The 12500-nt window shown below is 35.9% G+C and overlaps 1 protein-coding gene across 1 annotated transcript in view; it reads left to right on the forward strand.

The window, feature by feature from the left end:
* LOC135219655 (nephrin-like) overlaps positions 1-12500 on the forward strand; it is a 185039-nt gene that overhangs the window by 171594 nt on the left and 945 nt on the right. The window contains exons 14-16 of the mRNA XM_064256599.1: positions 10060-10370; positions 10918-11073; positions 11786-12500. The exon at positions 11786-12500 is cut by the window's right edge and continues 945 nt beyond it. Of these exons, the coding sequence (XP_064112669.1) occupies positions 10060-10370; positions 10918-11073; positions 11786-12280 (962 nt within the window). The 3' untranslated portion in view covers positions 12281-12500. The remainder of the gene's footprint in view (positions 1-10059; positions 10371-10917; positions 11074-11785) is intronic.

Consider the following 12500-nt stretch of genomic DNA (forward strand, 5'->3'; position numbering starts at 1 on the left):
TGACTAACCGGACTTCGTTCTCATCCACCTCAATCATCAATCTGGATTCAATTCTCATCCATCTCCAATCTCAATCCGAATTTAGTTCTCATCCATCTCCAATCTCAACCAGTATTTAGTTCTCATCCATCTCTAATCTCAATCCGGATTCAAGTCTCATCCATATTCAATCTCAATCAAATTTAGTTCTCATCGATCTCCAATCTCAACCAGAATTTAGTCCTTATCCATCTTGAAACTCAATAAGATTTTAATTCTCATCCATCTTCAAACTCAGTCCGATTTCAATTCTCATCCATCTCCAATCTCAGTCCTATTTTGATTCTCATCCATCTCCAGTTTCAATCAGAATTTAATTCTCATCCATCTCCAATCTCAATCCGGATTTAATTCTCATCCATCTCAAGTTTCAACCAGAATTTAATTCTCACCCATCTCCAAACTCAGTCCGATTTTAATTCTCATCCATCACCAATCTCAATCCTATTTTAATTCTTATCCATCTCCAATGTCATTCAGAATTTAATTCTCATCCATCTCCAAACTCAGTCCGATTTTAATTCTCATCCATCACTAATCTCAATCCTATTTCAATTCTTATCCATCTCCAATTTCAATCAGAATTTAATTCTCATCCATCTCCAAACTCAGTCTTATTTTAATTCTCATCCATCACTAATCTCAATCCTATTTCAATTCTTATCCATCTCCAATTTCAATCAGAATTTAATTCTTATCCCTCTCCAATCTCAGTCCTATTAAAATTCTCATCCATCTCCAATCTCACTCCTCTTTTAATTCTCATCCATCTCCAATCTCAATCATGATTCAATTCTCATCCATCATCAATCTCAATACCAAAATATTCTTTTATCTTATCCAATCTCAAGTCTCTTAAAAAATCTCATCCGAAAATTCTCAATCACACTCCCTCTTTTATCTCATCATCTCCAATCTCAATCAAGATTCAATTCTCATCCATCATCAATCTCAATCTTATTTTAATTCTCATCCATCTCCAATCTCAATCAAGATTCAATTCTCATCCATCACCAATCTCAATCCTATTTTAATTCTTATCCATCACCAATCTCAATCCTATTGTAATTCTCATCCATCTCCAATCTTAATCCTGTTTTCATTCTCCAATCTATATCCGGATTTAATTCTCATCCATCTCCAACCTCAATCCGGATTTAATTCTCATCCATCTCCAATCTCAGTCCGGATTTAATTCTCATCCATCTCCAATCTCAGTCCGGATTTAATTCTCATCCATCACCAATCTCAATCCTATGGTAATTCTCATCCATCTCCAATCTTAATCCTGTTTTCATTCTCATCCATCTCCAATCTATATCCGGATTTAATTCTCGTCCATCTCCAAACTCAGTCCGAATTTAGTTCTCATCCATCTCCAGTCTCAATCCTATTTTAATTCTCATCCATCTCCAATCTCAATCCGATTTTAATTCTCATCCATCTCCATTCTCAATCCTATTTTAATTCTCATCCATCTCCAATCTCAATCTTATTTTAATTCTCATCCATCTCCAATAGCAATCAAGATTTAATTCTCATCCATCACCAATCTCAATCCTATTTTAATTCTCATCCATCTCCAATCTCAATCCGATTTTAATTCTAATCCATCTCCAATCTCAATACTCTTTTAATTCTCATCCATCTCCAATCTATATCCTTTTTTAATTCTCAATTCCATCTCCAATCTCAATCCTATTGTTTTAATTCTTCATACATCTTCCAATTCCTCAATCCCGATTTTCGAATTCTCATCCATCTCCAATCTAAATTTCTATTGTTTAATTCTCATCCATCTCCAATCTATATCCTTTTTTAATTTCTCATTTCATCTCCAATCCTCGCCAAGCCTATTTTAATTCTCATCCATCTCCAATCTCAATCCGACTTTTAATTCTCATCCATCACCAATCATCAATTCCTATTTTTAAATTTCTCATCCATCACCAATCTCATTCCTATTTTTAATTTAATTTCATTCCATCTCCCAATCTCAATCTGGATTTAATTCTCATCCCTTACCAATCTCAATCCTATTTTTAATTCTCACCCATCCACCAATCTCAATCCAATTTTTAATTTCTCATCCAATACCAAATCTCAGTCCTATTTTAATTCTCATCCAATCTTCCATAATCTACAATCTGGATTTTAGTTCTCATCCATCACCAAAGCTTCAAATCCTATTTTAATTTTCATCCATCTCCAGTCTCAAATCCTATTTTTAAATTCTCATCCATCTCCAATCTCAACCTTAGTTTAATACTTATCAATCTGCAATCTCAATCCTATTGTAATTCTCATCCATGTTCAATCTTAATCCCGTTTTAATTCTCATCCATCTCCAATTTATATCCGGATTTAGTTCTCATCCATCTTCAATCTCAATCCGGATTTAATTCTCATCCACCTTTTCAATCTCAATTCCTATTTATTTTAATTCTTATTCCAAAATCTCCAATTCTCAATCCGGATTTAATTCTCATCCATCTTCCAATCCTTAATCAAAGATTTAATTTTCTCATCCATCGCCCAGGCTTCAATCCTATTTTAATTCTTATCCAAATCTCCAATCTCGATCCTATTTTAATTCTCATCCATCTTCTAATCTCAATTCTTATTTTAATTTTCATTCCCCATCTCCATCTCAGTCCGGTATAATTTATCCATCTTCCAAAAATCTTTTCAAATCCCAAATTTTAGTTCTCCTCCAATCTCCAATCTGCCAAATTTCCAGATTTAATTCTCATCCATTCTCCAATCCTCAATTCCTTTTAATTCTTCATCCAAATCTTCCAACTCAATCCTTTAATTTTAAGTTCTTATCCATCCTCCCAATCTCAATTCCTAACTTTCTTAATCTCCATCATCTTTTCCAATCTTCAATCCGAATTTAGTTCTCTCCCATTCCAAATCTTCCAATCCTGGAATTTTAATTCCTCATGCCAATCTCCAAATCTCAATCCAAATTTAAGTTCTCCTTCCATTCTTCAAATTCTGCAATCCTGGATTTAATTCTCATCCAATCTCCATCTATAATCCGGATTTAATTCTCAATTTCCATGTTCAATCTCAATCCTATTTTAATTCTCATTCCCATTCCCAATCTCAATTACCGGATTTAATTCTCATCCATCTCCAATCTTCAATCCAATTTAGTTCTCCTCCATTCTCAAATCTCAAATCTTGGATTTAATTCTCATCCATCTCCAATCTATATCCGGATTTAATTCTCATCCATCTCCAATCTCAATCCTATTTTAATTCTCATCCATCCCCAATCTCAATCCGGATTTAATTCTCATCCATCTCCAATCTCAATCCGAATTTAGTTCTCTCCCATCCCAAATCTCAATCCTGTTTAATTCTCATCCATCTACAATTTCAATCATCTTTTAATTCTCTTCCACCTCCAATCTCAATCCGGATTTAGTTCTCATCCATCTCCAATCTCAATCCTGTTTTGATTCTCATCCATCTCCAATTTCAATCCTATTTTAATTCTCATCCATCTCCAATCTCAATCCGAATTTAATTCTCATCCATCTTCAATCTCAATCCTATTTTAATTCTCATCCATCTCCAATCTCAATCCGGATTTAATTCTCATCCATCTCCAATTTCAATCCTATTTTAATTCTCATCCATCTCCAATCTCAATCCTATTTTAATTCTCATCCATCTCCCAATTGCAATCCTATTTTAATTCTCATCCATCTCCAATCTCAATCCTCTTTTAATTCTCATCCATCTCCAATTTCAATCCTATTTTAATTCTCATCCATCTCCAATCTCAATCCGAATTTAGTTCTCATCCATCTCCAATCTCAATCCTATTTCAATTCTCATCCATCTCCAATCTCAATCCTATTTTAATTCTCATCCATCTCCAATCTCAATCTGGATTTAATTCTCATCCATATCCAGTCTCAATCCTAAATCCTATACTAATTCTCATCCATCTGCAATCTCAATCCCAATTTAGTTCTCATCCATCTCTAATCTCAATCCTATTTTAATTCTCATCCATCTCCAATCTCAATCCTATTTTAATTCTCATCCATCTCCAATCTCAATCCTATTTTAATTCTCATCCATCTCCAATCTCAATCCTATTTTAATTCTCATCCATCTCCAATCTCAATCCTATTTTAATTCTCATCCATCTCCAATCTCAATCCGGATTTAATTCTCATTCATCTCCAATCTCAATCCGGATTTAATTCTCATCCATATCCAGTCTCAATCCGAAATCCTATATTTATTCTCATCCATCTGCAATCTCAATCCGAATTTAGTTTTCATCCATCTCAAAATCTCAATCCTGTTTTAATTCTCATCCATCTCCAATCTATACCCGGATTTAATTCTCATCCATCTCCAATCTCAATCCGAATTTAGTTCTCATCCATCTCAAATCTCAATCCTGTTTTAATTCTCATCCATCTCCAATCTATTTCCGGATTTAATTCTCAACCATCTCCAATCTCAATCCGGATTTACTTCTCATCCATCTCAAATCTCAATCCCATTTTAATTCTCATCCATCTCTAATTTCATCCTATTTTAATTCTCATCCATCTCCAATCTCAATACTGTTTCAATTCTCATCCATATCCAATCTATACCCGGATTTAATTCTCATCCATCTCCAATCTCAATCCGAATTTAGTTCTCATCCATCTCAAATCTCAATCCTGTATTAATTCTCATCCATCTCCAGTCATATCTGATTCAATTCTCATCCATCTCCAGTCTTATCCTGATTCAATTCTCATCCATCTCCAATCTAAATCCGGATTTAGTTCTCATCCTCTCCAATCTAAATCCGGATTTAATTCCCATCCATCTCCAATTTCATACGGATTTAATTCTCATCCATCTCCAATCTCAATCCTATTCTAATTCCTCATCCATCTCCAATCTAAATCCGGATTTAATTCCATCCATCTCCAATTTCAATACGGATTTAATTCTCATCCATCTCCAATCTCAATCCTATTCTAATTCTCATCCATCTCCAATCTAAATCCGGATTTAGTTCTCCATCCTTCTCCAATCTAAATCCGGATTTAATTCCCATCCATCTCCAATCTCAATCCGGATTTAATTCTCATCCATCTCCAATCTTAATCCTATTTCTAATTCTTATTCATCTCCAATCTCAATACGGATTTAATTCTCATCCATTTTCCAATCTATGTCCGGATTTAATCTCAACCATCTCCAATCTCAATCCAAATTTAGTTCTCCATCCATCTCAAATCTCAATCCTATTTTAAATTCTCATTACATCTCCAATTTCAATCCCATTTTAATTCTCATCTATCTCTAATTTCAATCCTATTTTAATTCTCATCCATCTCCAATCTCAATCCGGATGTAATTCTCATCCATCTCCAGTCTCAATACTATTTCAATTCTCATCCATCTCCAATCTCAATCCGAATTTATTTCTCATCTATCTGCAATCTCCATCCTATTTCAATGCTCATCCATGCAATCTCAATCCGGATTTAATTCTCATCCATCCCAAATCCAAACAATTCTATTTTAATTCTCATCTATCTGCAATATCAATCCTATTTTAATTCTCATCCATTTCCAATCTCAATCGGATTTAATTCTCATCCATCTCCAATCTAATCCGAATTTAGTTCTCATCCATCTCAAATCTTAATCCTGTTTTAATTCTCATCAATCTCCAATCTATATCCGGATTTAATTCTCATCCATCTCCAATCTTAATCGTGAATTAATTTTCATCTATCTCCATCTCAATCGGATTTAATTCTCATCCATACCAGTCTCAATCCGAAATTTCCTATATAATTCTCATCCATCTCCCATCTCAATCCGAATTTAGTTTTCATCCATCTCCAATCTCAATACTATTTTTTAATTCTCATCCATATCCAATCTATACCCGGATTTAATTCTCATCCATCTCCAATCTCATCCGAATTTAGTTCTCATCCATCTCAAATCTCAATCCTGTTTTATTTCTCATCCATCTCCAATCTATATCCGGATTTAATTTCTCATCCATCTCCAATCTAAATCCGGATTTAGTTCTCATTCTTCTCCAATCTAAATCCGGATTTAATTCTCATCCATTTCCAAAATCAATCAATACGGATTTAATTCTCAACCATTTCCAAAAATCTCAATCTGGATTTAATTCTCATCCATCTCCAATCTCAATCCTATTCTAATTCTTCTCCATTCTCCAATCTCAATACGGATTTAATTCTCATCCATTTCCAATCTATTTCCGGATTTAATTCTCAACCATCTCCAATCTCAATCCGAATTTAGTTCTCATCCATCTCAAAATCTCATTCCTATTTTAATTCTCATACATCTCCAATCTCAATACCCCATTTTATTTCATATATCTCCAATCTCAATCCGGTTTAATTTCTCATCCATCTCCAGTCTCAATCCTATTTCAATTCTCATCCATCTCCCAATCTCAATCCGGGTTTTAATTCTCATCCATCTCCAATCTCAATTATATTTTAACTCTCATCCATCTGCAATATCAATCCTATTTTAATTCTCATCCATTTCCAATTTCAATCCGGATTTAATTCTCATCCATATCCAATCTCAATCCAGATTAATTCTCATCCATATCCAGTCTCAATCCGAAATCCTATTTTACTTTTCATCCCTCTGCAATGTCAATCCGGATTTAATTCTCATCCATCTCCAATGTCAATTCTATTTTTAATTCTCATCCATCTGCAATATCATCCTATTGTAATTCTCATCCATTTCCAATCTCAATCCGGATTTAATTCTCATCCATCTCCCAATCTCAAATCCGAATTTAGTTCTGATCCATCTCAAATCTCAATCCTGTTTTAATTCTCATCAATCTCCAATCTATATCGGATTTAATTCTCATCCATCTCCAATCTAATCCGATTAATTCTCATCCATCTCCATCTCAATCCGGATTTAATTCTCATCCATATCCAGTCTCAATCCGAATCCTATATTAATTCTCATCCATCTGCAATCTCAATCCGAATTTAGGTTTTCATCCATCTCAAATATCAATTTTCCTGTTTTAATTTCTCATCCATCTCCAATCTATACCCGGATTTAATTCTCATCCATCTCCAATCTCAATCCGAATTTAGTTCTCATCCATCTCAAATCTCAATCCTGTTTTAATTCTCATCCATCTCCAATCTATTTCCGGATTTAATTCTCAACCATCTCCAATCTCAAATCCGAATTTAGTTCTCATCCATCTCAAATCTCAATCCCATTTTAATTCTCATTACATCCCCAATCTCAATCCCATTTTTAATTCTCATCCATCTCTAATTTCAATCCTATTTTAATTCTCATCCATCTCCAATATCAATCCCAGCATTTAATTCTCATCCCATCTCCATAATTCAATCCTATTTCAAATTCTCATCCATCTCCAATCTTTAATGCCAGGATTTTTAAGTTCTTCGCCACCCGATCTACCAATTCTTAATTTCTATTTTTAATTCTCACTCCATCTCCAATTCTCAAATCCTAATTTCAATGCTCATGCCAGTTTCCAAATCTCAATCCGGATTTAATTCTCATTCCATATGCCAATCTCAATCCAGATTTAAATTCTCAAATCCATATCCAGTCTCAATCCGAAATCCCCTAATTTACTTCTCATCCCTTTACTGCCCAATTGTCAATCCGGATTTAATTTCTCATCCATAATCCAATCTCAATCCAAATTTAAGTTCTCATCCCCATATCCAATCTCAATTCCTATGTTTAATTCTTTTCAGTTCATTCCAATTCTATATCCGGATTTAATTCTCATTTCCCAATCTCCAATCTTAATCCGTATTTAATTCTCATCCATCTTCCAATCTCAATCCGATTTTTTAATTCTTCAATCCATCTCCAATCTCATCCGGATTAAATTCCATTCCAATCTGTAATCTCAATCTATTTTAATTTCATCCATCCATCTTCATCTCATTCTATTTTATTCTCATCCCTCTCCAATCTCAATCCGATTAATTCTCATTCAATCTTCAATTCTCAATCCTTATTTTAATTCTTTCATCCAATCTTTCCCAATCCAATTCCTATTTAATTCCGGAATCCATCTTTCCAATTCTCAATCCGGATTTAATTCTTCCAATCATCTCAATCCTCAATTCTTTAATTTTAACTTCTCATCCAATCCTTCCAACTCTCAATCCTATTTTTAAGTCATGGCTCCATCTTCATCTCATCCTATTTTATTCTCATCCATCTTTCAATCTTCAATCCTATTTTAATTCTCCATCCATCTTTCAAGCCTTCAATCCTATTTTAAATTCTTTCAATTCCATCCCAATCTCAATCCCGGATTAATTCTCATCCATCTTCCATCTCAATCCTATTTTAATCTCCTCCATCTTCAATCTCCAATTCCTATTTTAATCTTCATCCACTCGCCAATTGCTCCAGTCCTGGCCCATTTAATGTCTTCCTCCGTCTCCAATCTATCGGTTTTCCGGGGGGAAATTTAAGACGCATCCATCTCCAATCTACAGTCCGGATTTGGAAGTGCTCTCCATATGTGTGACCTCCAAGGGTCCTATTTCAATATCTCATCCATCTTCAATCTCATCCTATTTTAATAATTCTCATCCATCTCCAATCCCAATTCTATTTTAATTCTTTCAATCCATCTCCCAATCTCAAGTCCGGATTTTAATTTCTCAATTCCATGCCTCACTCTCAATCCAATTTAGTTCTCATCCAATCTCCAACTCTCAATCCGGATTTAATTCTCATTCATCTCCAATCTCAAGCCTATTTTAATTCTCCTCTATCTCCAATTTTAATCCTATTTTAATTCTCATCCATCTCCAATCTCAATCCTATTATATATCTCATCCATCTCCAATCTCAATCCTATTTTAATTCTCATTCATTTCCAATCTCAATCCGGATTTAATTCTCATCCATCTCCAATTTCAATCCGGATTTAATTCTCATCCATATCCAGTCTCAATCCGAAATCCTATATTAATTCTCATCCATCTGCAGTCTCAGTCCGAATTTAGTTCTCATCCATCTGCAATCTCAATCGTATTTTATTTCTCATCCATATCCAATCTATACCGGAATTTAGTTCTCATCCATCTCCAATCTCAATCCGAATTTAGTTCTCATCCATCTCAAATCTCAATTCGGATTTAATTCTCATCCATCTCCAATCTAAATCCGGATTTAATTCTCATCCATCTCCAGTCTTAATCTTGGTTCAATTCTCATCCATCTCCAATCTAAATCCGGATTTAGTTCTCATCCTTCTCCAATCTCAATCCTATTTTAATTCTCATCCATCTCCAATCTCAATCCGGATTTAATTCTCATCCATTTCCAATCTATGTCCTGATTTAATTCTCAACCATCTCCAATCTCAATCCGAATTTAGTTCTCATCCATCTCAAATCTCAATCTTATTTTAATTCTCATACATCTCCGATCTCAATCCCATTTTAATTCTCATCCATCTCTAATTTCAATCCTATTTTAATTCTCATCCATCTCTAATCTCAATCCGGTTTTAATTCTCATCCATCTCCAATCTCAATCCGAATTTAGTTCTCATCCATCTCCAATCTCAATTCTATTTTAATTCTCATCCATCTGCAATATCAATTCTATTTTAATTCTCATCTATTTCCAATCTCAATCCGGATTTAATTCTCATCCATATCCAATCTCAATCTGGAGTTAATTCTCATCCATCTCCAATCTCAATCCTATTTTAATTCTCATCCATCTCCAATCTATATCCGGATTTAATTCTCATCCATCTCCAATCTTAATCCGAATTTAGTTCTCATCCATCTCCAATCTCAATCCTATTTTAATTCTCATACATCTCCAATCTATATCCGGATTTAATTCTCATCCATCTCCAATCTTAATCCTATTTTAATTCTCATCCATATCCAATCTCAATCTTATTTTAATTCTCATCCATCTCCAATCTCAATCCAGACGGTCCATCAGAAGCTGAAGTGAGAGACGGAGGGAAAACTCCGGCGGGCAACGGAGCCACCTTCGGCTTCGGCAACAAATACCTTGAGAACATTTCACTGCCCAGCCTCATCCCGGCCGCCCTCGGTGTTGGCGCCGGCCTCATCCTGGTCATCATCGTCCTCATTCTGCTCATCGTCTTTCGCACCAGAAGGCCCAGGAATCCCCCCTCGTGCTCCTCGCTCACGGGCTCCGAGCTCTCGAAGACCGGGAGCAAGTCGCCCAGTATGACGCCGAAGCAGACGACCTCTTGCTCGGAGAGAGACCTTCAGGTATTGATCGAATCTGCCATTTTCGATGAGAACTAGATATTTACTGACTATCTATATATCTATATATCTATCTATCTATCTATCTATCTATCTGTCTATATATATAATTATATATATATATATATATATATATATATATATATATATATATATATATATATATATATATTGAATTGAATTGAAAAATAAACACTGAGAGGAGGTAGGTTGTAAGAAGGTTTCTAGGCACATTTTGTCTTTTCAAAGCCGTAATTATATATCTATATATATATGTGTGTATACATACATACATACATAGACGAGATATGCATAAAAACCTTTCATCTTACAACCTGCCTCTCAATTTGCTTATTTTTCAATGCATATGCCATGAGAAGGGCAACCTAATGCCCCTTTCCTTCCCAGACACCAGGGAACAAGGCCAAGGATACTGGAAAGTAGGAAAAGTGGCAGGTCATCGACGGGAACGCTAATCTTTTAGTAAAATGTCCTTCGGGCGTGTCCTGATAATCATGATTACTTTTCTACGACCTGCATAAATTTCCAGGTGGAATCTGAGAGCGACGCTGAGCCGGATGTGATTCCTCTGCAGGAGGGTTTCAGAGGAACTGAACCGGATCCTTCGCTTCCAGCGGCAACCCTCCTTCCTCCTGACTGTTACCAGTATCCTGCATCATCGACGACATCTCTCATACATTCTATGGTAGGCATCAAGTGACTCTGCTTTGAGCTTTGCATTTTTTAAAACTTAATCATTTACTATCCATGATTACTGGCTTCTTGGATATTGTATCTTTGTCAAGATACATGTTTAGTAAATAAAATCCTCAGCTAAACTATGTAACGTTTGCGAGCTGCAAGGAACCTTAGCACGAAACGAATCACACATATACCTCTGGTGACACGTGACTTTTGGTCACATTAATACAAAGTCCAACCGTGAATAGTTAATTGGATTTTATCTAGGATGAATTTAAAAAATGAGAATATCGAATTACTGCAAATATAGAATGCAGTATAAGGTACTTCTAGCATGAATCGAAAACATTTCTAACAATTACACTAGAACGCATTAGTTTATTACTATTCTAGCTAAAAGTAACCCATAATGCTTTGCTATTTCCGCCTTAAATACGTAGCTGCTATTTCTAAATTAAAATAAAAACAAGATTCTTGTCATTGACTGATCAGCATCTATTTATGTAATATTCTTATAGGCAATGATTCAGTATCGTAATATTGAAGGTTCATTATAAGATGATTAATTAGCATTTCGTGATTAGCAATAAATTTCAAAAATATTACAGTTCAGCTTTAGATTAAATTCAGTCTGAAAATTATCAATGAGAATAATTTTCAACATGAAGAAATAATCTCATGTAGTATGACTCAAATAAAATCCTTCCGTCCCTTAGGTAAATCCTCATCACATACGTGGAGACGTCCACGCAACTCCTCCTCCAACGTCGGCGTCGGTAACAGTGCCACTGCTGCAGGAAGGATTCGCGGAGTCCTACATCCCTCCTTCGTCCTCAACCTACGCCACTCATCAGGACATTCACCTTCGCCATCATCATCCTACTCACTCCGACCCGCACAGTTCCCCGCGGGATCACCAGCTATCGATGTCCTCGACGGTGGCAAGAGTCGCCCTTGAGGGACCCCATCACACGCATCATCATCACCCTCCTCTCCTGCCTCTCTCCCCTAAGAGCTACGAAAGGCGTGATCCCCACAGTCACCCATTCCCGGATGTGGAAGGCGGAGGCTTGCCGCCCCCTTTGGAGTACCAGACACAGACGGCCAAAAGGAAAAGAGCAGCCTTCAGGAAAGAAGCCTCGCAGTCGATGACGGGGGAGGAGGACACGCCCACCACGCCTCTCCTGAGTAAAAGGGAGAGCTCCGTATGATATTCAGATGTGGACGTTTGATACGTCGCGTTTGATAAGTGTTTTCCGACGCGTGTTCGGCCTTGGAACGCTGCTGCCCTCGCAGTGTTTCGTAAGACTTGTGGGAGCGTCAGGCGTCACGCTTTTCTCACAACGTTTTTATACGGTTTGTAATACTAGTTATTTGAACAAATACCTGATTTGTATAGTGACGATTTTAATATGAGACAATGAAACCGAA

Source organism: Macrobrachium nipponense, chromosome 1 (genome assembly GCF_015104395.2).
Source record: "Macrobrachium nipponense isolate FS-2020 chromosome 1, ASM1510439v2, whole genome shotgun sequence".
Lineage (NCBI taxonomy): Eukaryota > Metazoa > Arthropoda > Malacostraca > Decapoda > Palaemonidae > Macrobrachium > Macrobrachium nipponense.